A 27,902-nucleotide genomic window follows, 5' to 3' on the forward strand; every position below is an offset into this window, starting at 1 on the left:
GTTTTTTTTTTTTTTTCATTTATGGCAAATATTTTAAACACATTCAACACAAAGGAAAAATCTCGATTTATACTTCGTGGCAGTTCGCTACCAAAAAACCCCGCTTATCTCTTAAAACCAAATTAATAACAAGTAGTTTATAAAACAAAAGCTCTTTCGAAATAACGCTTACCTGAGAAATACAGCTTTAGCTTTATTTTGTAGCAATACAAGAGCTACCCAGCTTATAGGCTATATACATTTTATTTTATTTTATTTTATTTTTTTCATAGTACCCCCAAGAATTTAAAACTACTTTCACCCCTGGTGATATGCAGATGAACAGTGGTACAACCTTACATCTTTGACCCTGAAGCACAGCCAGAAGCACAATAATTCAGCACAAGACATTGTTTTTTTTCCGCAAATGGAAACTTATTTATTTATTTTTAATATTCGCGAGGTTGTAAGAGGAGCGCTTCTCTCAATGTAAAAAAAAAAGTACAAATACAAATAAAAAACTCAGACAATACCGGTAATGTGCAGGTGTCTGGCATGTTTTCAAAAACACTGACTATCACTGAAGCCAATCACTTCCAGTTTATTACCTAAATGTGAAGATGTGTCGTTGTTGTTGTTGTTTTTTTTCTTTCTTTTTTGCCCCCTGTTTCTAAAAGCAGAGATTTCCATATGGTAGTACAGAAACAAAAAGAAAAGTGATTAAAAATAAATATTACATTGACTTGAGTTTGAGATCTCGGATTATGTTCGGTTGTCTCTATTGATATTTGTTGATGATTTTTTTTTAAAAATTATTATTATTATTTTTAACTAAACTACGCAAGTGTTCTACTGTTCTATACAGTGTACGCTACTGGGTGGGTAGTGGAGAGATCCTGGCGTTAATGAGCTACTTCAAGACACAAACTGTAATAATAATAGCTTTTTACTTGCGATGCGATTTCTCTGCTATGACGGAAAACAGCTGTGACGAGGCTGTTTGTGTCTCGGAGCAGCAGCCACACCCTCCTCCGCGTCCTCCTCCTCTTTTCCCTCGGTGTGCAGAAGCAGCAGCAGCAGCAGGAGGAGGAGGACCAGAGGCAGCATGATGCGATACATCCTTACTCTTTTGGCGCTGCCAGCAGTCTGCAATGGCATCCTGCCTGAGATCGTAGAGTCAGGAATCAATCACATCGTGGAGGGACCGTCGGAGCTGGACCGCATATTTGTGCAGCAACCGCAGGAGGATCCGCTGCAAAAGCCTGAGGATGCGTTTCCCCAGGTAGGCAAGCTGGTTGCATCTCTCAGTCAGCATCTTACTGTCTGCATGACACGGCCTTATTTTTGTGCTGCTCCAAGTGTGCTGTCACTTAGTTGGTAAAACGGTTGGAAATGAAAATATAAGAATAAGAATGCAAACTTGAGTTATCTATAGCTTGTGAAATTGTCGTAACATTTCTTTTTCAAAAGACTTTCTGTATCTTTCTCCGTCTAGACAAACAGCAGTGTCAGCCCTCATCACAGTGACCTTCCTCAGAGTCATCCCAATGAGACTGATAAGGTGGCTAATGAGGAATCTGTGCACTCCTCAGCAGAACAGGTAGATCAGCTTCGAAGTGGTAAACAAAACTCAGACACCGTTTACCTTCTAAATAAAACTTGTCAACTTTGCCCAGGGGACAAACAGCATCACTGCCACACCTTTCCCAGTCAGTGACCTGGATAACAGTATCGACCATGTGAGCCTTTTCTCATTCACTCTGCAGATTCAAAAGCTGTTGTTGGATTTCCCAGCAGTATAAATGTTGCATGACGTTTGGCACACTCTGACTCATCATTTTTGTCTGCGGTGCCATAAACCAACTGAGTACAAGCATTTCTTCTTCTTTTTTTTTTTTTAGCCATACAAGCATGCCAGTCCTTTGGATTAAAACATGAACTGTTTCATGGAGTCATTGTTATTGTTGGGGGGGGAAATCCTGCTGTGATCTGAAAGTTTTTTTGTGATTCTGAACTAATTTGATCAATTTCCCAGCAGAATAAAACACGTCACTTTAATTTTATATTCAGATTTTATACTCAAACCTGGCCGAGACATTTTATGAGGTGTAGACATGCTTGCAAGAATATTTTTGATATTTTTATTTTTGTTTTTTTTGTTTTTCCAAACCGAGTCATGGTTTGGAAAATGTAATCAGTGCTAGATTCATGTTTACAATTTAACATCTCAAATCTCCAGCCTCTTGAATGCAATGACAAATATCTTGGAGCTGCAAAAGGTCAAACATTCATCTCTTGCTCATTTCTCTCTGCAGGGATGTATGACTAACGACGACTGTGGAAAAGGAAAGTATTGCCTCTCTGACACTCATAGGTCCAAGTGTAAGCCATGTAAAGACACCGATGTGGTAAGTGGTAGAATGTCGCCTTTATTTTTGGTCCGACTTCTATAACATTTTTTGCCATCATCCCTCATCTTGCCCTTGTCATACTAAGACTGGAAATATTTAGTAATAATCTAATTCTAACTCAGTGGGGCTATCGTTTTCATCATAATCTTTCAGGATGCTGGGAGTTTCTCACACACTGCAATGCAGCTAAGACCACAAATGTAATTGGAGTGTGTCGTTTGTGAGCAATCCGACTTGTTAGCTCCACACGCAAGGACAGGCCGAGTCAAGGTTGAACAAGAGCTCATCACTTTTATCTGCTTGGAAGAAACGCTTCAATTACTTTTATCTGAGCATTTCGGTCCCGACTTGGAGATCTGGTCTCATCATTTTAGGTGCAGCAGAATAAAAAGGCAATGGGAAGAAAGCAGGCTGGCAGTCGGCCAACCACAGGTGCGGCGTGAAAGGAGAATAAATACACGGAGGACATGATCTGTATCCTGTTCAGATTGCTGCACTGTGCAGCTTCGTGTAGCTGTAACCAGAATATTGATGAGCCTGTTCTATATGAGCCGTTATAAGAGCGTGGGACGAAAAACTCCCTTCACTTTCAAACTGCACTGCAGATTTCATTCATTATTAATTAAACAAAGCCAGCAGTCGTCACGGTTCAAGAGTCATTGAAAATAATGCTGCCGTGAGGGTTCAGCTCTGGTAAAACTTTATGCACATCTCCTTATGTCTCTTTTCTGTGACTCTTTTAGGACAGCAGAGTTCATTATTTATCATTTAATCTTTGATATATGCATCAAAAATCTCAAGAAGAAAAGCAAATGTTCTCTCTCAGTCTTGCACTAAAGATGACGAGTGCTGCGGCGACCAGATGTGCGTGTGGGGTCAGTGCAGCAAAAATGCTACCAAAGGAGAAGCCGGCAGCACTTGTCAAGTCCAGAACGATTGTCAGCCAGATCTCTGCTGTGCAATTCATAATGGTACAACACAGCACATCGTGCACAAATCAGTTACTGTCTATGATCTCAGTTGACAAAAAAAAAACAAACACATTTCCTGTTTTGCAGCCTTGCTCTTCCCCGTTTGTTCGGTCAAACCGATTGAACGTGAACGCTGTTTTGATGTCTCCAACAACCTGATGGAGCTGCTGTCCTGGGACATGCAGGATAACAAACCCAGGCAACACTGTCCATGTGCAGGAGAGCTTCAATGCCAGCACCTCGGGTGAGTGCAGCACGTTTTTTTTTTCTGTGACCGTGATGGTACACGTATTACACTGATATTCATTGAGTTGCTCCTTCCTTACTGTTTGACAGGCGTGGATCCATGTGCCTGAAAGCAGAGGACTCGAGTGAAGAGGACCTGACAGACTCTCTGTACTCAGAAATTGATTACATTCTCTAGACATGGCTTGACTGAATTTATACTCTCTCAAGCAGCATGAAATGTCTTCCCACTGTCTTTTTGCCAGCTTAATCCAAAGTTGTAAAGTTACCATACCTAATATAATGGACGCTAATAAGAGTTTCAGTCACTGATTGTTTTTATTTCTTTGAGAATTAAATGGCAAAGTTTTTATACTGAATGTTGCTTAAGCCATCCATGTGATTTCTGTCAGGATTCAACCTTTAGTCCCAACTGGGATTACCGATTGAAATCAGCTGTTTCTCTGAAATTATGATACAATGAGGTTGTGTTGTTTCCCTCACTCCTTAGCTAAATGGCCCTAATACTTTAAATATACATTTTTTTTATTGGAAGGTGTTCATCTTATTTGGCTTTTTTTATTAATCATATGATTTTTATTTTTTGCAAGAATTATAGGAAGAGTTTGATGATCATTAAAGATTTTTCCGGCGTTGCTGAATGCCTGAAAAATGGATATGGATCATTTCTAAATAGATGAAATGCTTACTCTTTTTTTAACTGATCATTTTAAACTGCTTGAATATATTTCAAGAGATGCTTGTATATTTTCATAAATTTGTTGAATGAAAACATGAATAATTCTGAGTTTGTGTTAAAAGATAGTCTCGCTAGTTTTATACACCAATGCCACATTTGAATTCTTTTGACTTGCGCCAGGCAAAGCAGTGTATATCCCAACTAATCAGGTATCCAGACAAAATCTATATGGTTCTTAAAGAAACATGCACCGATGGCTTTGTAATTGCTTTCATGTTTGACCATATAAAGTTTTAGTTTTTAATAAAGCTTCTTTTCTAAATACTGGTCCATCACATCTAAAGTTACGCATTTAAAAGCAATTCTTTCATTTTCTCCCACAGGTCCACTGGACGACATTATGACTCCGCTTCCTTATGGGGTTTATGCATCATTGCTTTGAAATAATAAAAAAATAATAATTTCATATACACTTTAGAAGCATCGTTATAAGTATCTAATGTTTGTGAATGCAGCAGTTTGTGATCCAATTAGACTTTTGCTCTTCTCTTAGTCAAACTTGTTGCTCTGGCTGTAGAATAAAAAAAATATATAAATAAAACCAAAGTCCCTTTTGTGAGTAAGCTATTTTGATGATCACCGTCAAGAAGTCTCTTTTTTTAATCAAAAAAAGCATTTTTAATTTATTTCTAAAATCATCTTTAACTATTTTCACACATGATCTCAAATTCCAAAGAAATAAACAACAAAGAAAAAAAAAAAAAAGGGAAATCCTCCGATGTTGGCGTTTCTACAGTGAAGAGCTGGTGACAACCTCAGGGAAACCAGGGCTGCCTGAATGCTGAGTTTAAGTTCACAGAGCCTTAACCCGGGGAAGAGGAGGAAGAAGAGGAGTCGTCCAGCAGGCTGTGTGCGCCCTCTGGTGTCAAGTCTATCAAGCAGCAGCAGCAGCCAGTAGAAGCGCCAAAAAAACAAAAACCCAAAACGAACCTCATGCCCCCCACCCCTGACAAAAACCCGGAGAGATCCCCCACCAGACAGGACAACCACCCCCACTCACATGACAGGATGATCCATGCTGTGGACGTCCAGCTCACAAAGTGCAAAAACAAAGCAAAAAAAAAAAGACAAACATCGACAAATAGATTCTCTACAAATATAAATGAACAGACAGCAGATGTGAGACTCGCTAAAGACCCAACAGCAGTGATCAGGTCTGAAGCAAATTAATAACTTACAAACAGAAGAAAATTCTTAACAAAAAACTACTTGGTTTTGCTTCATTGTATTTTATGACAGAAAGGACCAACATCCTATGAAATCACTACATGAAGTGAAAATGCTGCGTTAGATGCAAAGCAGCCCATAACAACACATAATGAGGGTGTTACAGGAGCACGACGTTTTGCTTCTAGACTCATCAAATTCTGTGAACAAATTATATATTTTTTTTCTTCAAAGTTACAGAGAAAGCAAGGTCATTTTTTTCCCAACCAGAGGAGACGTGGAGGAGGTGGGAAAGGTCAGGAGGTCTCGGCGGCGTCGGTTGTCGAAAGCATTCAGAAGACGGCGAGTAACTGAGGACGAGCAGTGGTCAAACGGCATGAGAACAATACGAGACGCGTATGAGCAAGAATCACCGTCGTCCGGAACAGAGAGATGAACACAGAATGACAGAGTTTGATTCCGGAGGACTCACAAAAACGGGGATGGATGCCTTCCCAGCTGGCTTCACCGCCCCAGCCTCTCCACATCCGTTTCATGTGATTTGTCGATACAGTGCTCGATTCTTCTCTCTAAAATTAGCTTCTGAACTTCCCTTTAGACTTTACAGTACATTACACTATAGTACACAACAAGGACTCTGGACAGCAGTGGGACTCCGAGCTCAGGCTGTGAGGAAAACGCTCCTCACAACGCCGCTTTCCTTTCAAGTCACTGTCGTGTCAAAAGTCCAGACGCCTGGCGGTTTCGCCCGCAGCGGCCGGGCGATCTAAGCGGCCCAGAGCGGTTTGTGCGTGCCTCAGTCCTGCCCCAGGTCTCTCACGGGGCCGCCGTCCAGGTAGATCTTGAGGGCCTTCTCTTTGCGCGGCGAGTAGCTGACGCGGTGTCCCGTCTTCAACAGGCGGCTGCTTTCCTTCTTCATCAGCTCGTTGCGCTCGTCCTCAGACAGCTCCAGAGGTTCGTCTCTGCTGTCCCTGCACCGACAGAGACGGCGCACGTGATTTAAGTCCACCGTGAAAGCCATAATCGTGATTTTGTAAATAAATCTTTTGAAACGATAAATAAAAAGCCAGCTTCAAACATGCATTACATTTAGTTTGAGTCTTCAAGCAAGTAACAAAAGACAATAATGTTTACTAGTCTGTTCCGACTCAATGCGTTAACCTGAGAAAATCTAATTTTGAGATCCGAATATCTAATTTTGGATGTCAACCTTTTACAGTCTTTAAGAGTTTACGCTTAACCAGTGATGACCTTTAAATTTTGAGTTAAAACGCACCTCTTTAGCGTCTTATTATTTATTTATATATCACTCCCAAATGTTTGTAGTTTGTGGTCAGCTGTATACCATCTTTTTTGATAGGAATCGAATTAAAAAGTATAAAATCGGTCGACATCAGAGACTGCGTAAACATGTCACCACGTTATTGAAAAACTTACCTGTAGAAGACCACGGCTCCATCGTCACAGATGTACAGAGGCCACACATTCAGAGTCGAAACTTTTGGATTCCAGTCCAAATCCTGATGGATTTCCAACACGGATATATCACATGGAAACGTTCCCCTGCCCTGCACAGCAGAGTCATGCAGCTCGTGAATACAACAAAAAAAAAAACACGACATGAAGAAACCTGGTCTGAAATATCGAAATGCTCATACCTTTGCAAATTCCAAGTTCTCCAGGGGAATACCACTCATTTCACTGAGCTGCAAAAGTAAAGAAGAAGATGTTTACCATATCATCAATTAAGACAAAACTGTATCAAGTCACTACAATTGACAGAAAGCAATTCAGCAGAAAGAATCGAGCATTTTTATCCATCTCTTAACATGTACAGGGAGAAAAATTTTAAATAAAAACAATTATATGAACATTGTACAAAAATTACCACATGAAAGTGAGAACGAGGCTACTACCTTCAGCCATCAGATGGCGACAACTGCACAAAGAAGTCATGTACAATGAAGATCTTGATTTTTCTTTTTTAATTAATTGCCTTAGCAGCACTAAATTATTGTCAGAAACTGACTGCTGTCATCTTGTTCAAGAAAAAAAATATATGATAAATGATTAAAAGCCTTTTGGCCATAGCTGGGACGATCGAGTCTTTTGCGCAAAGTGCAAAAGTAACCAGGTGACAGAAATACCTTTTCCTTTAGCTCTTCCACACTGCTGCTCTCCAGAATGGCTTCCTGGAAAGGTCCCAGCTTCATAGTAGCCGGGTTCCACTTCCGGGTCAGAATGGCCAGCTGCGACATGGACTTCATCTTCTCTGAGTCTGAGAATGAGCAAACGACGACTCAAACGCACATAACTCTGTACCAGCAGTGGGCCGGCTATCGGAGTCAAGTTATACTAAGGCTTTACAAAGTTGACGCTTTACAATATTGATAAAAGAGACCCTACATTGGTAGCAGAAATTTTAAGTTGGAAACATGGCATGGAAACAACAGGAGGACCACATAGTGTTAAAGTGAGGCGATTTTAAAATTGCAGCTGGAAAGTTTTGAGCAGCACTACTGCAATTAATAAGTAGAGCATTATAGGAGCAGTAGAAACAAATAAATTGCTGATTAAAATCACATACATTTTCATTTTCACAATACTGTGGCATCTGTCATTAAAAAAAATGTCACAGCGTCACACTGACAGACTAATGCTGGCCCACGTCAAACTAGAGCTAACTAGGCATTTATTTCTAAACATAGATTTTACATTTTTATTACATAAAATGGTGAACACCGATCTGTTAGAGGATTTAGGAGGCCGTGGTTAGTTTAACATCTTTTCATTATTGTACATTAAGAGTACAGTGACTTTCTATTCATGGAAAGTCATCAAGATCTCATAAAACTCAGTGATGGCCTTTGTTTTAACACAAGTTATAAAATGCATTTCAACTTGTTTTATAAAATCTGCTGAGCATTTTTTATATATTGTTTTACCATCCAAGACTTCCAGGAAAACCTCCCAGTTTGAGGAAATGCTGATGTCTTCCTCGTAAACGTGGTAATCCAAAAACACCGTTCCTGGATTCTTCCACGTCTTTTTCCTGAGACGAACCCTACCCACACACAAATAAATGTATGAACCGTTTCGTCAAAACAATCTTTTTCTTAATAAAAACGTTAAACACGCCAAACTCATCGCCTGACTGATCTTACCTGTCGATGCTGAGGTCGAGCTTGCACTGCTCTTTTAACTGAGGAAGCAGCTCCTCTTTGGACTGTCTGACAGTCATGCCCTTAGCAAACACCGTGTCCACTAAAAACTTACAAGGCTGCAGAAAAAAATATATTACTGAGCACCTGAATAAAAGACAAAGTGAACTGACACCACGCACTGTTGTCGCACAAGGGCAGCAATTAAAATGGACGCTCACAACCGTGAAGGCTTAGCGTAACGAATAGTTGAAAAGGAAGTGAGGAAATGCTGATGAAGCTGCTCATAAACCACTTCAGGAGCTACGCCGTCCGATCATGATGACATTTAATCATATCTTACCTCTGGTTCATTCACGAGCAGCTGGAACACCTTGACTCTGTATTCACCCTTTTTTAATGCTCTTCCCAGTCGAATGGTTATCTGAGCAGTCAAAGAGAAACTTCAATTAGAACCCAAAAGGCCTTTTTACACAAACTGCTCCCTCAGTCAGAAATACCCTGGGCAGCTCGTCCTGACCTTGTTGTCGTCGGAGAACGACGAGAGCGTTTCGTTGAGCCGTACGCTCTCAAACTCCTGGTTGTTGGCGTAAACTCGAAACACCTTGAACTGGGACGACGGGACTCCGACGTAGGGCTCCAGGTTCTGCTTGAATGCTGCCAACGTTATTCTCTTGTCCACGTGAATCACTAGACCTGAGAGGAAACATGGGACAACATTTCAGACTAAAAATAATCTCTTACATTGTTAACTTGAAGAACAAAAAATGAATTAAAAAATCACTAAGCGTAGGGGCTGGGCGATAAATCGATTTTAGCATTTCATCAAATGTTTGGTTTTTGAAGATTTAATTTTTGGAAAAGTTTTTAGATCACAATCAGAAGTGATGTTAGCACGTTTTAATGCTTGTATTTATTTTGCTTTACGAGAATAGTCGTAATATTACAAGAATGAAGACATACGACAAAGTTGAAATAATATGAGAACGAAGGGTTAATATTGGCCGAGAACAATCGCAATATTAGAAGAATGCAGTAATAATTTTAAGATAATTTCAACACGAAAAATCAAAATTAAAAAGACAGAACCACACGAACTGAGCTGGTCAAGCCACACCTCGATAACTATTAAAGCTGCTTTCTCATTAAAACAAATCTTTTTCTAAAACTTTAAGACACTTTTCTATTAAAATTACGTCTGTAGTCGACTAATATTATAACTGTATTCTCTAAATTTAGAAATTCTCGTAACCTGTCCCTAGTAATCAGCCGTATATCTCACAGAAGTGATAACAGAAATAAAAGCTTCTTTCTGAAAATATTTTGTCATTTGTAATTTCTTTTTTAGACAAAAAAAAGATTAAAATTGTAAAAGTTTCTAACAAAAGAAAGAAAAAACTATTTTTAAGCCACATTGTCAAGCCTTACTAAGAGAATATTCCTGTAATAAAGTCAATTAAATTTTATTAAAATGCAAACAGAGAGTTAAAAAACAAAGGGTAAAAGCCGTTACATTTGTGTGTATTCCACGAAGCGTCATCCTGAGAGTAAGGCTCTGCTCTGAAGTACAGGTACCGAGCTTCTGCCTTGCTCTTCCCGTTGTCGTCATACTCGCTGTCGGTCCCAGAGTCTTCCTCAGCAGTGTCCCAGGTCTCCTTCTTGCCCTCGTGGGCTTTGGAGCGTCGGCTGCTGGTGATGCTGTGTGAATCCAGGCCGTTGGCCAGCTGGATGGGGCCGCTGTCCGCGTTGCACAGCGTGTCGCTGCTGTGGCTGGAGCTCAGGATGTCGCTGTCCACTGAGCTTGTGCTACGGTCATTGTTCACCTCAGAGTCTGAGCGCTCCTCGCAAACAAACTGGTTCTCCGTGTCGGAGGAGCCGGATATCCGGTTCTCCAGCTCCCTGCTGTCTGCCGCCACGCACAGCGAAGAGTTCGAGTCCGCCTCCTGCGTTGGCGACTCGATGTGCTCAAAGTCGCTGGTGTCGGAGCTTTTCTGGCTGTCGCTGGCGCTGGAGCCCTGCTGCTGCTGCTGCAGAGACAGGTTCTTTAACTTCTCCGTGCTCTCCTCCAGTATCGCTTCCACAGATTTCCTGTTGCCCTTCGACCCTTCGAAGGGACCGTCAGCGTCTTCTCCTGCTTTTTGACAAAGAGTTCTGCTGGCCAAGGTGCCAGGAGATTGCTCAGGCAGCAAGACAAACAGGCGGATCGTGTTCCCGTGGCGATCCAACAGTTTCCACAAGAGCGAGTCGGTGAAAGGAACCTGATGATCAGTCAACTCTGAGCTCTCCACAAAAACCTGGTGAAAGAGAATTTGACTAAATGTTCAGAGTTTCAAACATCTACAACTCAAACATCAGGGGAGAAAAGAAGACCTTGTTACTCCTGAAGAAACCCTCGGCTTTTAGCGTCTTGTTTGGGACATAGAGCAGCCTGAGGTCGTTGTAGCACCGCTCCAAGACCACGCGCATGGTTTCTGCAGACAGACCTGTAGCCTAACAAAACACACACACACACACACACAAGGTATTCACCTCTCATCCCACTTTCTCCCAGCCAATATACACTTAATATAGAGTTGGATCTCAATAATTAAGTTAGCGAAAATTTCTTTCAGTCAATGAAAAAGTAAAACTCAGATCATGGACTTACTCTGTAGATGGTTGACACTGATATCTTAAAATTTCTGTTTGTTTTTTTCCCATTGATCTGATGTCATTTTCATAATTTTTGAGTTCTCTAGCTGCAAGTCATATTCATCAAAATGTACAGAAATAAACACAAAGTACTTAATTTGATGTGTAATGAATGTTTTTGAATTTCCCTTTTTTAACTGAAATATTGAGAACAACAAAATTTTAAATGGCCGTATAATTAATCGACGCACGTGTACACAAGAAAAAACCCCCAAAATAATTAAAAAAATTGAAAAGATGAAGAAACCTGTGCTATAAGCTGTTTGAATTCAGTGATAGACTGGTTCAGGTACGCTCGCACGCTGATCGGAAGGGCGATGGTCTCCGTCTTCAGATCAACAACGTGGACCTTCACCATCACCTCTGTCGGCAAATAAGTAAAAAAAAAACACAAAATTCAAATAAAGGGACTGAGCCTCTAACCGTCCCTGCAGCCCCACATTCACTTCCAAACATTTAAACGCCAGCAGATGACTGACCTCCGGGTTTATATGGCTGGAAGACCTGATCAGGCCGGCGAGTCTCAAGGAGCAAATCGAACATGTACGAGGACTTGACGCCTCCAAGCAGGAGCCCCATGGGGGTGTCTTCCTCGCCTTCGTACGACCGCTCCAGATACTCGTGGAACTCATCATACTTTACCAGGCGACAGCAGTCCAGAGGGACAACTCCCTCCAGCTCCATCAGCTGAAGAAGCACAGAAAAGTAAAAGAAAATATTAAAATTTCTGATTAGTGATGGTCAAATGTAGAAGAGCAACAACTAAACCCACCTTGTAGGCCATTTCTGTTGCTTCTCTGAGAGTTTTATCTTTATGAACCTCCAACTTGCTCTCCATCATCATTTTGACAGGATGCACACAGAAGAGCTTGATCTGAAAATCGGGATAAAAAGATCGTCAACTTTTTTTGTAGCTAATGATGTGTTACTTTAATTAATCCTTAGAAGTCGAACATACTTATCTGAAACACAAAAATACCTTGCAAGTGTTTCGTTCGATTTCTCTCTGGCGCTTCTCTTGCTCTTCGGATTCCTTCTCCTTCTGAACCAAACTCTTTATGTGCTCTGGGAAATCTTCCACAGATAAAAACCCTGCAGACAAACAACACCACACATTAAACCTACTGCCGACGTACAACCTCACGACAAAATGTAAATGGCAAAGAACGAGGGCAGAGAAAATGACAACATAAAGAACTTAATCACATGTCGTATAATAAAATAGCCCATTTCTTTAAAGTTACAGCATTTTAAATTCAAGCAAATGAGCTCGAGGCTTAGTTTAGACAGAGTGAAGGCGAAACTGTTCCTGGAAGAAACCCCCCCCCCCCCCCCCCCCATACTGCTGCTCAGGTTATACAACTGACATTTAAAATACCCTTTTTCTGGGAAATATCAAAGAAATTCAGAAAAGCTTCCCCAGGTCTCTACAAAAACAATTGACCATAACATTATGAGCACTGACAGGCAAAGAACAATACACCAGCAACCATTGTCCTGATACACCATTAGGTTTGAATGGCAAAAGCTGGAAGTTTGTTCCAAGCAACAAGAGAGTCATCTTCTTATTTTTGTGTTGAAAGTAGAAAACTAAAAGAAGAAACACTAATGATATCTTCACAAATCTTCCTAAATGATCGTAGTTTGTGATGATCAACATAGACGAAACGGGCAACAAAACAAAGAAATCCCGAGGATGACCCTTCAATGACACACAAACCGCTTAATTATTGCTGCTGATTAATAAAGTCCCTCTTAGAAGCTGCATGTTGTGAACACAACGGGCTCCTTCAGCAGATAAAACCACATGTCCCTCAAACTGAGCACATGCTTCAAGTTTGAGAAACAAGACAAACTCCAAATCATCCAAACTACAACCCAACTGACCATTTGCACTGAATGCTACCAATAGAGGCCGGACTGATCAACTACAGGCGACTGGTGCCGTGGTTCAAAACAACGTCACACCTCAACCTCTTAAAACTCAAACGTCAAAAGGAGAAAGAGCTACAAAATAAATGATGCTATGATTGAATTAATCTGGTATAAAAATTTATAAATCCTGACCAAAATATGTGACAGGTCAAAACGTTGTTGGGATTTTCTCAAGCTGGCTGTGTTGTTCTCTTACTTGAATTCCTTGACGGGTCTTTCAATCTATAAATCAGCATGTAAGCGTTTGTGGAACTGTTGAGGGAGAGAGGGGAGAAGAAGATATCGTTATACTGAATTTAGAAAACAAAAACTTGGAAATAGATAGATTTAAAACATATTTAAAACATTAATCATGTAAATTTTTTTAATCAAAGCTAAAATATAAGTCTTTTAAACATGTGGTGTGGTATGTAGACAGTGGATAACTGACCTTGCAAAGGCACTGGAGTAATAGCCTCTGCTCCCTGAGGACCCCCCATATGTCTTCCTGATATCATCCTGGGTGATCTATTGAAAAACAATGTACCAAAATTTTAAAAATATATATACACATTATTATTTAAAATATTTTAAAATATTTAATTTTCCTTTGGGATCAATAAAGTACTTTTTGAATTTAATTTAATTCAAAAAAATAATCATAAATATGAAACAACAGTCATTTTTCTCAAGAAAGAGCAGAGGTCTGCTAAGTCAGTAATGCATTAGCCTGTTGCAGGGTAAGACAAAGCACCTAGATGATGAGTCTGACCTTGCTAACATGCTGATCATTGAAACTGTACCACTGGCCATCACCGAAGGACTTGATGTAGGCGTAGTAGTGTCCGCCCGCAGCGCTGCCCGAATGGACCATGACGGAGAACAACTCAAAGGTCAGCAAGCTCTGGGGAAGAACAGAGAAATATTCTAATAAAAGCAACAATTCATTTGTAGAGTTTCCCGTTACTACTACAGTAGCATTACGCTCATGTCTGCTAGGTGACAGCAGCTCAAATGTTTAAATCGTTAATACACTGGGACAGCAGGTACAGACTGGAGACGACATAAAAGACGTCAACAAAAGACCGATGCTCTCAACACGCTTGCTGGGAAAGAAAAGACTCAAAGTAAAAAAAGTCTAAATCTCTATTCACTGATTTGCTTATTCTTTTAACTTGTATGTAACATAAAACCCTTCATCAAACTCTGAAATCTATGGGCTCTTTTGTTTTTGAGAGGACTAATAAATCAGCATATTTCAACCATTTATAATATTTTACTCAGAAAACTCAAACATAAAGTAGAAATGACATTTTAATTCCTTTGGATGTGCAAATAATGAGTTTATTATTGCATTTTCACTGTGTTGTGTGTGTGGCATGAAAAGCCTAAACAAAATAAGTTTAACTTCTGTGGTTAAGTTTATGTTTGTGGGTCAAAATGAGATTCTCACGCTATGATAACCTCATGTAAAGAAATGTTCGTATAACATTATCTTATTGATTTTGTTGGTATTTTAAATGTTTTGTCACTGTGAAACTCACCACCTTTAGCCTTAACGTTGCATTATCTAATTTAAAGTGATGAATGCCACCCAGTTTCCCACAATCACTGCCCACATTTTTTGCGATGAGAAACATTTTCTAAGAGTCGGATTGCTCTTTTTTGGATCCTTTGTCTAGCCTGCTGAGCAGGAGAATGCAGCAATAAGTAGGGGAGGGGAACGCTGCTCTATATTTAAAACAGTAATACTAAAAGTTCTTTAAATTTTTGGAATGATACGACAGAAAATGTTTGCCTCTTTCTAAAACCTCAATATATCTTGATAGAAGTAACACTCTTAGTTTGTGGATGAAAACAGACAACTTTAATAAAATAATGCAGGATAAACAGCTGTACTAAAACAGACGCAAAGATGCAAGATTCCAGATGGTAGCATTTTCTTTAAATTCATCTTTTTAAATGGATCTTTTTATATTAAAATCCTAAATAATGACTTTGGCTACAATCCCATCCGCCCAGACCTCCCAACCCAAGCAGATAAAGAAGGAGATATTTATTGAAAGACAAGAGAGATAGTTACCTTTGGCTTCAATGCCCTTTCCGTGCTACTGGTGCTGTCCAAGCAGATGCCCTCATCCACACAGTCATCAGTGGAAAAATCATTGCTCATTTGGTCACTGTGGCAACTGCCTTCATTCTCTGCTCCGCTATCAGTGCAGCTCTCTGTCTGAGGCGACTTCTATTCAAAAGAATAATGGAGGTTTAACAAAAAAAAGAAAAAGAGAAAGAAAAAAAAGGTGAGTTTTTTTTTTTCACCAGTATTTATGTGCTGATGTACTGGCTTAGAGAGACAAAACCAAAAGCACACAGCAGTGTGTTTAGGTAGATAAGACGGCAGCACTGTAAAAAGAGTTCAAAGCTTAAAAGGAAACATCAAAGCAGAGTGCTAGCCACGGTCCAAAGGTTGCCACACACAAATCATTGTGGGATGGTTTAATAGACGTCTATGACAGGACATAAATCACAATCACTCTCACGTGGCCACAATCAGCTCTACCAGCCAAGGTTCAGAAAGAACATGGCGAAGCTGGAAGAGGTGCAAACGGTAAACAGAGCTACGCATCCTGACAAGCTGCCCTTGTCTGAGGTTTCCACCTCCTGTAGCTCCAAATATTTTACCACATCACCATTCCCCAGCGAGTAAATCTGTCTTCAGAAGGTCCAATTTAGACTCCAGAGTTTCTATAGGCTAAACACCAGTAGCCCTCTCACAAAGGGAAAGACATTAAAATGAAAGGATTCCTTTCTAATTTCTTCCCGCCACAAGCGATATGAACGTTTACTTTTTCAGTGTGACTCGCGGTGGAGATAATCTATTTCGTGAAAAATAAAAGTAGAAAAATTGGGTCGTGCCAAGAGATGCACAAAATATCTTCGAATTGCTGTTACATCACGTTCCTCATCACATGCGTCAAGGAAGTAATCACATTTTGGTTCATCACCATAATGTTCACGATGCTGAGGGGCCATTAATCTAATCTGAATCGTCGAGAGTGACGGCTGCTCTCACCTCGTCTTCCACATCAATGAACGGGCTCATGTCGAGCTCCTCGGGGAAAGTCATGCGGTCGTTAAGCTTGATGCGATGCATAGTGGTGTAGTCAAAATCAAACCTTTTCAGCTGCAGCGTCAGCAGGTAGGGGAAGTGCAGAAACCTCAGACCCTGGGTTAAAAAAAAAAAGAAGCATCAGACGAATTCAGCTGCAGAACACTGTATTCCTTCCGATCACCGCTTCACCTTTTCACTTTGCTCACCTTTCGGGCATCACATTTCTTTTTGCAGCGCTCACAGAAGTACTGGTTGGGGCCGTCCAAGGTTTCTGGCTGGATGAATGCCTGCAAAGCTTCTTCCTGCAACAGCATAAGAATTGCGTCAATTAGATTGAGATTAAAGTTGAAAAATTAAAAGGTTGTGACTTGTATCAAAATGAGCTTTAAGTAGCAGAAGCATCTGGAGCGTTGACAAGAAAAACCCACCACACTTCCGTAGGCCTGACTGGCTCCAAAGGGTCTGATCACAAGAGGGATGTCCAGGTAAGTGTCGATTCTCCAGCTCTCATATCCACACTCTAAACAACGCACATAATCCTTCAGCTTTCCCTGGTACAGCTGGTTGATCAGATCAGCCTGAGGATATGCAGAGGCATTATTTCTCCCTAACAATATTAATCTCCGAGCTACATTATAATGCAAAGAAAAGGACAACACTGACGTGTGAAGTAGCCTGATGGATTTGAAGAATGCATTGACCAAATTAACTCAGAACATAAAACGCTTGGTTTGTACATGGACCAGGTATGAGCCAGTGTGATGACCTTTCGTAAAAAGGTTACATGAAATCTTGGAATTTACACAAAAGTTCAACAAATGTCATACAAATAATGTATATTATTCAAATTTATACAGTAACAAAAGTATAACAAGTTCATATCGGCCAATTATTTATTTATTCTATCTGCTCAGATAATCGGCGTGCAGAAAGCTGCTGAACAGACACGCCGCTTGCAGATCACCGTTTATAAGTTTAAAAGAGCGTTACCCAACCAAGGGTAAAGTTTCCACATCACATCTTTTTGCAACTGGAAATATTTTTGAAACACCTGAATTTCTTTCTCTGTCATGAGTGAGGGAAGAAATGTTGAAGCCCTCTTTCAGACAGCTGACCACCAGTTCCTCCATACAACCAGAACTGCAGTCAGTCCGGCACTTTATTGGCAACACAAACTCGCCTGTTTGGAAATACTCCCAGTTGCAAAAAAACAAAATCAGAAGCAGTCATTGTGGAGAAAACTAAATAATCCCCATTTGTGTCTTTTATTAAGGGCGTCTGCAGGCAGACGCAGGCTGGCTACTTGAGCAGATAGTCCAACTAACTGATGAGCTGACGTCAGCTTGTTATGCTTGTTATTTAAAAAGAGCAGAGAGACACATAAGCTCCTCAAACGTATTTCTAAATAATTGTGTTTTAGTCCTAGTATTAAAATCAAAACAAATGTTGGAAACAACAAATCTAATCATCCTGATTTGATAAAATGTAATGCACAATTAATAACTGATATTTTTCTGGTGTTACAGTTCTTCATTTTAACTTTTTTGGTTGACATTGTGTAACTGTGGTGTCTTGATTCCCAACAAGACTATCTGCTGATGTAATCATAAATTATCTGTAAAGAGGTATTACACCATTTTCCCCCTAACATCAAGAAACAAACAAGGCTGTAAATCATAAAATCGCTGTATAGATTGGCATTATAAACTACTTCTCAGTTCTACAATCTGTCTATTCTCGTTTTCTGTCATAAAAGAGTTACTTCATGGCATGCCTGTTTATTCCCACATCAGTCTATGTGCTGGTGCAATACTCAGCATGTCCAGACTATAAACAAAAGCCCAAACCCAGGGATTGTTTGCCAGTTGCGATTTTTCCATAGTTTATTTTGAATCTAAGGTCTGGAGCTGTTGGCTTCGTGTTTTGTTAACAACAACTGAGTAAACACTCTCCTACCTGCTCTGTCTGCTTCCACTTCTGCTCCAGGGCATCAAACATGACCCTGCACAGTTCCTGGACGTCATGCTGCTGCCAGGCTGAAAAACAAATCCATAAAAAAAATAGGGAAAAAAAGGATATTTAAGTCTGGAGCGCGAGAAGCACATGTTCTTTCACTTGCAAACCAACACATGTGATTAAAGTCACACGGGAGCACAAAAACTCACCCTCACTGCTATCCCACCCGAAGCTCCGAGTTACATCAGTCGTCTCAATCGCCCGCTTCTTACTGGTCTGCAGCAGAACAAAGAGCCTTTGCAGCTGGTAGGGGATGCTGGTGACGGGATCCTCCTCGGATTCCTCAAACTCCCAACTAAAGTTGAACAGATGTGAAAGGTTTTAAGCTCTGTGTCTCGCTAGCTACATAAAAAAAAAAAACAGATCAAACCATAGTTCCTTACTTGTAGAGTGCATTTCTGAACTCAGGAGTCATAAACAGTGTTTGGAGGAGACTGTTCAAATAGCAGGTCATTGCTTGGTTAACCAAGCCAACATAACCTGAGGGTGGACAAAGAGATAAAAGACGATACGTGCGTCAAGTCATGAGCGAAACATTTTAGACCTTTGCCAGATGCCAACACTGACCAGTCTCAGATTTGCTAAGGATGGATGAGTAGGAGTACGATGGACTGCTGTAGTCACCGCTGCCGCCCGCGCTGCCGTCTCTTTGCAGGGGGCCGATAAAGCGCTCCTGGGAACTGTCATCCAGCCCGCTGCTATCTGCTGTTCCTGACTCATCCTAATAGCACAAACACCATGGAAATTTAAGAAAATAAAACTCAAACTGGGAAGCAAGTTCACAGTCTTTCCAATTGAAATGAATAAATCACACTAAATAGACACAACACAACAAATAAGTTTTGTTTTAACCGCTTACCGACGCAATCTGTGGTTGCTCTCCATCTTTGTCTGTAAGCTGGAGAAAATTCTTCTTACCGCCGGGCTCAAAGCTAGAATCAGAGAGGGACATCTCACTGTTGTGCTCCAGCGGTGCCTTGAGGGAAGGAAGTGAAACAAAAACCCAAGTTAATAAATCCAACACTAAAAGGTCTTTTACAAGCTTAATAAATAGCACACTTACAGCGGTCAGACTTCCTTTAAATTCATTTCCTACAAACTTCCTGTCTTGACGTGTGCAAAGGAAGCAGTTTGGAGCCAACATGTGAGGAGCACTAACGAGAAGTCTTCGAGAAGACGAGCTGAGGATGAGCGAGCAAGTGCAGCAGCAGAGGCAGTAGCTTAATCCACTGACCTACTCAGTGAGATAACAACAGGCACAGTGCTTGGGCTTTGGCCTGGGTCAGCAACAGGATTAGCTTGGGCTCATTTAAGAAAAGGTAATATAATGTACAGAAAACAACTGAACACTCTCGTCACCGACGCAGGACCTTGACTGCGTTTTGTTTTATAGTTTAAGGATTGAAATAAGTTATTTCCACTGCTTACTTGGGACTTTTTAAAAGATGAATTTTTGTAGCAAAGAGCAGTACAAAGGCAAACTGAATTTTGTAACTTTAATGGCACAAAAGAAAATGAAAACATCCATTTACAGTTTTGATGAGGTTATAATTTAGTGCCACCGTCCAGATGGTCCAGATTATGTGTCATGAGTAAAGTATTGCACATCAGGAGGCACAAACAGGGGAGAATCTCCATTATTCAGACCAAAATACTTTATAAATACTGAGCATACTCATATCTGCTAAGGTTAAAAATAAACCATGGTTATTTTTGATACAATCAGGTGTATAAGGCAGAAAAAAACATGCTTTATTTGCTGTAATTCCTAATTTGTTTTAAGATAAATAACTCAAAAAGCTTTGCAAAACTTTTTCAAAGTAAGTTGAATTCGCTTGTTGCAAATGTGGCTCATTGTGCAACAAGCAACGTCAGGCGGGAAGCTGCAATAAAATCCTGTTGCATACAAACATTTAAGCATAGGGCTTACAAATAAAGTGAATAAAATTAAGAAAATTATTAAAATTGTGAAAATAGAAATTTTTAAAATGTATGCAATTTTCCAGTCGCAGTACGAAAATCCCTTTGCTTGTGGTCTGTATTGACGTGCACAACAAAGCAGTGTAATCTGACGTTTTATATTAAATTCTAAAATTTTCCAGGAGTTTCATGATCTGCTTTAAGACAGATGTGGAGCTCTTATGTAAAGGAAGGGTGAGGGGTGGAGCTCCTAGGTGTGATGCCACGCTGCAGTGGGTGTGTAGCATCCGTTTTCCATGATATCACCACCTTAAATTATTAACATGGTGTGTGGATTGTTTCTGGATTCTTCACAGTCTTGACCAGTCCACCCATACCAACAGCAAAATAAACACCGTGTTTAGAGGAGGTTCTACTGATGCTGCCTGGCAATGCTAGATGACGAGACAAGTTGGGAAAACAGCCACACATTAGGATTTATTATGGGTCATATCAATAGATCAGCTTTTCCACAGCTAAAGATGACTTATTATTACGGCGTCTGTGAATTCTTGATGAAAGCTGTTGTTTCCTTTAGCCTCGCTAAGCGTTTGGACTTGTGTTGAGAAAAGTTATTCTTGTGCAAGAGCTGATGCTTTGGTGGTGGAAACACAAAGAACTGATACTCAGAAAGCTCTCGCACCAGTTTAGCAAAAGAAAGTTTGGCTGAAGCTCCTCCCCCACATTTATGTATCACACTGTCACACACCAGTGTTATGAAAATCATCTGATGCGTCTCACCATGTTTTGAGCGTTCCCCCAGGCGAGGTCAAAAGAGCCATTCACATATCCGGCTTTATGGGCAACGTCCTCGTAAAGTTTGGAGAGAGTGGTGGAAGCGGGCAGGTTGAGGGTCAGCCTCTCGTTGACCGTCTTCGCGCTGGTCGTGTCCTGAATTATGCACAGCACTCTGGGCTCCTCAGCTGCATTATGTATCTGAAAATCAAACAGAACTGTAGTTTTTGTACTCCCTGTAGCCTTTCTGGCATTGTATAGAACAGGTTAATTCATTAAAACTGCATCCAAAATGTTATGAAACATTCCAGCTCAAGAAGAACTTCCTGCCAGGACAGCAAGCGATACTTCTGGGTATAACGCAACCGCTGACTCATGCTCGATTCTGCTGTAAAACACACACTGTAATTTGTTTTTCAAGTGGAACAGGTGTTTCAAGAGGAAACCAGTCATACTGCTGACAAAACATCTTGCGTTGTTTTAATATTTTGTCGTGGCAAGCTCAGGTGATTTAAAGTCTAAAGACGGAGACAAAATCTCTCAGCCAACATGCAAAGAATTGACAAGACTTTAATTTTCCTTTATGGGCAATAGAGCGCTAATCGAATATTTACCTTTTTTTTATCTTTTACCTTTTTTTAAACTAAATAAATCCACTCATTTTATCACTTTATTTTATCTGGGTGGATTTATTTAAACTAAAGGGACCAAACCAAACAGAACATAAATTCAAGTCAAATCTTTAACCTGTAGGCCTGTCACAATAAATTTTGTCATAATTTATTGCGATAAATGATAATATTGTCATTTTGAGACTATTTTCACAAAATATGATAAAAAATAATAGTAGAATATTAATACAAGTACAGCCTCTGAAAATAAAAAAAACTAATTTCTAAAGAATATTTAATCCTGGAAGTGGAAAACATTTAAATGTCTAAAACAAAGTAACAAACTAACTGAAACAACAATAATTAAAATGTATTATGTAACCAAAATTGTGTTTCAAAATATATCATTCATTCAGCTTAGACAGAGAAAACAGGCAAAATGTCAGGTAGGACTTTAGTATAAACAAAAAAGTCCAAACTAATTGCTTTATACTGGGTGTAAAACGTTTGCAGCATTTTTCAAAATGCTAGCTTTTCAATTAAATTAACGGGGAGCAACTCTTTTATGATTCTTGTCCAAGTGGAAATTATCAGGCTCGTTTTAATTTATCATGCAAATAATTGATTTATTGCTTATTGTGACAAGCTTACTAACCTGATCCTGAAAAATTTGTTTGAAAGTTTCCAGCAGGATATATATTAACATTTGTGAACCCTGACACCACTAACAGTAGTAATACTTAGCAACAATAAACCGCAAGGGTGACCTGGCTGTACATGTGTTTCAATTCCAATTTTTTAAGATACTCTATTCTCTTCTTCTCTTCCTTGTTAATTTGTTTCTAATAATTGATAAATTAGTGCTGACTAAAACCGATTCTTTCCTTCGTTTGAACAATTGTTTAAATTTGACATACTTAATGCACTGCTGCATGCATCTACTCGACACCATGCTGCATCACAGACCTGCGAAATCCTCTTTATTTCATCAATAACACTCTGTCTGCAACTCCAAAACAAGCCCTAATGACATGTGGACACAGTTGGGATTAAAAGCAATTGAATGCATTTACAAGAAGCAGCACAAGATGGAAACACACCTTCGTGATTATGCTCAAAACTAACCAAGGCGTTGCAGATTTATAGGCTTACATTTACAAATAAATAAAGTTCTTAAATTATGTAAGGGTTGTAATTATGGGTATGTTCTCAAATCAGTCCAGTTTTTCCTGCTCACTCTTTGTGGAGTTTGTGATCTTGGGAAAATGTGACTGACCGGTCCTATAAAGAAGCTGCTTCTGACAACACGTGGGTGTATTATCAGATTAAAAGTTATTTTTACCATGGATATAATCACAAGGTGCAGACATGAAACCGCAGTGAGCACAAAATACTGGCAGTGTTAGAGACCTAAGAACTGAAATTATTCACCTCCATGAATGAACCCATATTGTGATGTTCAAAACACTGCAAAAATCCACAGGACTAACTTTTATGAGCTTTATAACAATAACAGGTAAAATAATGTCAAATTTATAATTAAGTAACAGGTTCTTTCAACTATGTTAAGGAGAATCTGGGTGCTATCACCTAATTGTTTCTTCTTTTTTTCAAATACTTAGTCACCTATGCATATTTAGGTTCATTTTAATTGTGTTAAACAGTAAAACACAATTTTTACTGTTTGTACAAACAAAAAATGTTCAGCAAAAATGTGTCATTTTTATTATCAATTTGCCAAACTTTATCAATTTGCCTGGAAGAAACCTGCCAAGTTTAACTAAGGAAGCATCTGGAAGCCTCATATTGGAAAACTACTGCGGTGAATATTGTGTTTAAGCTGTTATTTGGCTCTTATAGTACGAGTAGCCACTCACTCGTTAAACCACCATGTCTCAAACACTTCTCTGTGTAAAAGAAGTGTTCATTTAGAAGAGTAGACATTACTTATTTACATTAAAACAGAACTTCGCTTAAATTTGCTAAAACTACCAATTCAGGGGTAAGAATCATGCCATCTATAATGGAGATCCAAAAAAGAGCAATGTTTTTTTTTTAATCTCCATTATAGAGATCTGAACAGTTCTGAACAATGACTTTAAGAAAAACAAAGTCCTCTAATGAGGACTGGAAGCCATTAAAGTGTTAGAAAAAAGTGAAACTCATTGTTTTTCTATAGGAAAAAGGAAGTGAACCTCAACCATTACAAAACAGTTGGGCTTGACTACATCGTAGACTTAAGAAAACTTATAGGAGATTATTTGATGGGACAAAAGTTTTGGTTGTCAGGAATTGTGAAAGCTGAGCTAGGTCAGATTTAGATTCAGTGACAAAATCCATAAATACCCATCATCAATTAGCTATTTTTGTAAACCAAGCTGTCCGTTGAGATATTTCAGGTAAACAACAACTTCCTGGATTTACTAATGAAACCACCTTTTTACACCTGAGTTTACCAGGATGGAGCCAACACATTGTCTTACTATAACATTACAATTATAGCATGAAATAGTCCAAAGATTTATGGTGTGAATGCTATAAAATGTTATATAATTCAACAAAATAGGAAAATCTAGACCTTATTTTAAACAATGAATCGGATTTTTTCTTTACCCTTCATGTCTTTTTTGGTATTTGTTTACACTCTATAAACAGCGAGTAAAATGTCTATTCAGATATATCAGATATGGGATTTATGATCCTGGCTTTATTATTTTAATTTGAAAGTATTATTTAAATCTACAAACTACAAGATTTATATGTTTAAAAAGAACTTATGGGGATCTACTACTGTAACTAAAACCATTTTTTATTCATATAATAACTTAAGCAAGTTAAAAAATAACTTAAGATACTAAAATAAGTTAAGAAATAAGTAGTTGATGGTTTTGCAGGGCAGGTTGAATTTACAGGAAAAGAAGTTAGTGGAAGAGGCAATAAATATATGAATTTATGCCATCATTCAATGTGATTTAAAATCTAGCGGTATTTAAACCCTCCTGAAGACTAAAACCTGTAAGTTTTTCAAACGCCTGTGCAGAAACCCCGATTGCTGGCTACCAAGGCAAACAACACATTTCCCGGAACGCAGCAACAGCCATACTGAGTTAATTGAGAATATCAAAAAAGAAAAGGCACTTTATTTAGTACACTCTCATCAAAACGGCGATATATTCGCCCCCATTTTTATATATATATATATTTTGTGTAGGATTCTGAATTACATTTCTTAAACATTAAAGTTTAAACTCTAAATAAGAAAACTTCTACTGGATACAAAATATGTCAACTGAGACTAAATGAAAGTGAAGACGTATCGAGCGTGTATGACGGCATTTCTTTAAGTACCACTTTCAAGTGATTTCGACTTGCATTTTTAATTAAAAACACAAATTACGGTTGCTGCCATAAGTAAGACATAAAAGCTAACGACTTTAGCCACCTGCTAATGTTATGCAAGTTAGCTGACTAATGTTGACAAATTTGAAACTCCGTCTGAGCGGATAGCGTAATGTCAGCTACATCATTTAATACGGTTAGACGTCTCTGACATTTATAAATCTAAATATTCAAGGTAGATAACAAAATAACAGTTTTGCAAACGTTTTCGAATTCAATCGGTTTCAGCTGAAGCGAGATTAGCCGCTGTTAGCAGCAGCTAGCAGTGTCATGATATAGGCCGTTCAAGTCACGTCAAGCTAACTGTTAGCTGAGAGTTAGCCACAACCCGACACCACAAGATCACAAACTCTTAAAGTGGTGTCAAAGTTGCCACATTATTCATGAGCATGATCTGCAAAAGTAACAGATTTGATCCAGAGGCTGACTCCACGAGCAGGTCAGAGTGCTGTAGTAACCCTCACCTCTTTGGGTACGAACTGGTTCTCCTCGCTAGGCACCATTTCCATTTGTACGACAGTTTAGACAATCATCTATCCGGACAGGGATGTCATCGAAAAAACTTTGCGGCGGAAAACACAAACATGGTTTGTGTTCGGTTTGCAGTAAGTTTGAATGCTTAGGCACCAAAATAAAACTTGGCCAAAAGTTGTAGGCTTATTAAAGTGATCGCAACACTCTCGGTTACATTACTCAAGCACAAAGTGTCCTGCTATAAATGGAGAAAAATGGCCGGTGTTTTTACTCCGCGAGACTTCACTGGAGGAGCTTTGGCGTCACATTCCATCCAGACAGGCGTGCGTGATGTATGCGGACAAGATGACGTTGGTGAATGCCGACAAGTGTGTGCGGTTTTTTTGTTGTTGTTTATTTTAAATAATGCAAAAATTACATTTGGGTTTTCCGTCATGGCAGGCTGATTAATCACACCATTGTCATATTTTCGTTATTAATCAATGCCATCCCGTTTAGTAAAATATTACTCGGAGTTTAAATGACGAACTAAGTTTCATTTAAAAAAAAAAAAAATTAAAAAAACACATGATGTGAGCATTAGGCTGGTCATAATATTAAATTTTGCTGGAAGATAAATTGTTCCAGAAGTTATTGCAATAATATTGCTGTTTCGAGACCCATTTCAAGTAATAACGGCATCATAATGCAAAAAACACATTGTCAGAAATCTTTAACTTCTAATGGACTTTTAACACTGTAACTGAAAGATATTTAAAATATCCAAAACAAACAAACAAAACAACAGCAACAACAAATAAAATGAATTATTTAGTCTCTCTAAAGAAAAGATCTAAATGAGACCAAAACACCAAACTGAAGACTTTAGTTTTCGGTAGAAAGAAAAAAAGATCAATTTATTGAGCTTGCTTTAATTTATGATGCAATTTTTTTTGCTTATTTCGACAGGCATGCTCAACATGTGGTAACAGTTTGCTTTAGAGACAGCCCTCATGCTAACATTAACCTTGTACCTAAAATAAACATTAATTTTGGATTTATTAGTTATGTTTATCATATTGAATGGATTAAGTCAATGTAAATCAACATGCTACTGGCAGCATTTAAGCCAGCCTCAGCATTTTGGCTAATTTTAATTTACACTAATATTAGCACACAATAGAGTAATTTTTGTTAGTTAACATGCTGATAACCCACATGCTACTGCTAGAGTCAACATGCTACTCACTCTACATGCTAATGATTGCTTTCATGCTAACATTAGCTTTGCACCTAAAATTTAGAGTTAGTGAACATGCTAGCGATAACCTTCATCCTTCTGGTGGTATCAACATGCTAGTAACTCAATATGCTAATGATAGCCCTCATGCTAACATTAGCCTTGTAACTAAAATAAGCATTTTTGCTATTTTTTTATTTATTAGCTATGTTTATCATACTAAATGAAGCAAGTCAATGTAAGTCAACATGCTGGTGACACATTCTACTGACAGAAGCTAACCTTAGCATTTTAGCTCATTTTAGTTTATACTAATGCTAGCATACTGACAGGAGTTAGTCCATGTTAGTCAATATAATAACGATACTCCACATGATATTAAGTATTTTTTACTTGACCTTACTATTGTGACAAATTTTCAGTGTTAGAACAGAACACTGGGTTCCAACCGAAATGTTGAAACCCAGTGTTCGAAACACTGTGGCAGTGCAAAGGCAGGCCTCTTTTAAATTTCTTCCAAAATGTTCTGTTTTTTATTGTGATGCTAACACCCTACCCTAACCAGAACTATTTTGGTTCTGATGGAGGTCTGCTGCACAGACTTCACAAAGGGAAGTCATTTTAACAGTAGTGAAATAAATACACACACACCCACACACACACACACACGCATGCACACACTCAAAAACACTGAACCCAAAATGAACGCTGAGTTCATTGGACATTTTTTTTTTGTTGTTTTTGTAGGGAAACTGGAGTGCCCAGAGATAACCCATATAAGAATAAAGAGAACAAACACCACACTCACCGTTTACTGTACTGCTCACCTCAGAGCAACAGGGATGGAGGTTTGATAACAGCACATTTCTCTATGTTTGCCTGTTCTTTCTCCGTTTATTTGAGTTTATTTTTGGTGATGTTTCTCCCTACGTTGAAAAGAACAGTCATGTGGACTCTCGAGGCTGTTCTATTGAATCTGGCATTTGTTATTTAACTATCTACACAGATCAAGTGTTAAAAGGTGGACTCACTTCCCCCAAAAAAAAACTTTCTGTTATGAGAAATGGAAACGATAATATAAGTCACTCCAGGGAGCAA

General features: G+C 39.1%; 2 protein-coding genes across 4 annotated transcripts; one reads left to right on the forward strand and one right to left on the reverse strand.

Annotated features, from left to right (window-relative positions):
• The first annotated feature begins 881 nt into the window (after positions 1-881).
• dkk3a (dickkopf WNT signaling pathway inhibitor 3a) lies at positions 882-4,629 on the forward strand. The gene is made up of 7 exons (XM_008405309.2): positions 882-1,261; positions 1,475-1,579; positions 1,656-1,718; positions 2,295-2,387; positions 3,217-3,361; positions 3,449-3,605; positions 3,698-4,629. Exons 1-7 carry the CDS (start codon positions 1,085-1,087, stop codon positions 3,783-3,785), a joined length of 828 nt encoding a protein of 275 aa, XP_008403531.1. The 5' UTR covers positions 882-1,084; the 3' UTR covers positions 3,786-4,629.
• Positions 4,630-4,928: 299 nt separating this feature from the next.
• On the reverse strand, positions 4,929-25,888 carry usp47 (ubiquitin specific peptidase 47). 3 transcript variants are annotated; one of them, XM_008405310.2, is made up of 29 exons: positions 25,576-25,888; positions 22,679-22,735; positions 21,108-21,302; positions 19,267-19,383; positions 18,975-19,128; positions 18,791-18,887; positions 18,557-18,702; positions 18,348-18,427; positions 16,820-16,969; positions 16,598-16,693; positions 16,353-16,505; positions 15,363-15,521; positions 14,052-14,183; positions 13,731-13,807; positions 13,497-13,552; positions 12,345-12,457; positions 12,138-12,239; positions 11,845-12,052; positions 11,613-11,728; positions 11,045-11,164; positions 10,188-10,968; positions 9,195-9,370; positions 9,018-9,098; positions 8,678-8,793; positions 8,459-8,577; positions 7,661-7,791; positions 7,172-7,219; positions 6,951-7,081; positions 4,929-6,484 (listed from the first exon to the last, which is right to left on the reverse strand). In XM_008405310.2, the coding sequence occupies exons 1-29, from the start codon at positions 25,618-25,620 to the stop codon at positions 6,310-6,312; spliced, it is 4,131 nt and encodes a 1,376-aa protein (XP_008403532.1). In that variant the 5' UTR covers positions 25,621-25,888; the 3' UTR covers positions 4,929-6,309. The 3 variants fall into 3 exon arrangements, with proteins under 3 accessions (XP_008403532.1, XP_008403534.1, XP_008403535.1); XM_008405312.2 differs by lacking the exon at positions 22,679-22,735 and having other exon boundaries at positions 25,576-25,887; XM_008405313.2 differs by lacking the exons at positions 21,108-21,302; positions 22,679-22,735; positions 25,576-25,888 and adding an exon at positions 19,471-19,587.
• Positions 25,889-27,902: the final 2,014 nt, after the last annotated feature.

The sequence above is a fragment of the Poecilia reticulata genome, linkage group LG3, assembly GCF_000633615.1.
Source record: "Poecilia reticulata strain Guanapo linkage group LG3, Guppy_female_1.0+MT, whole genome shotgun sequence".
Classification (NCBI taxonomy): domain Eukaryota; kingdom Metazoa; phylum Chordata; class Actinopteri; order Cyprinodontiformes; family Poeciliidae; genus Poecilia; species Poecilia reticulata.

Coding starts and splice junctions, on each gene's coding strand:
- dkk3a (XM_008405309.2), top strand. CDS start 1,085: ATGATGCGATACATCCTTACTCTTTTGGCGCTGCCAGCAGTCTGCAAT. Junction 1,262..1,474: donor CTGAGGATGCGTTTCCCCAG/GTAGGCAAGCTG, acceptor TTCTCCGTCTAG/ACAAACAGCAGTGTCAGCCC. Junction 3,606..3,697: donor CTTCAATGCCAGCACCTCGG/GTGAGTGCAGCA, acceptor ACTGTTTGACAG/GCGTGGATCCATGTGCCTGA.
- usp47 (XM_008405310.2), bottom strand. CDS start 25,620: ATGGAAATGGTGCCTAGCGAGGAGAACCAGTTCGTACCCAAAGAG. Junction 12,240..12,344: donor TCGAACGAAACACTTGCAAG/GTATTTTTGTGT, acceptor CCCGATTTTCAG/ATCAAGCTCTTCTGTGTGCA. Junction 8,578..8,677: donor CTCGACCTCAGCATCGACAG/GTAAGATCAGTC, acceptor GTGTGTGGGTAG/GGTTCGTCTCAGGAAAAAGA.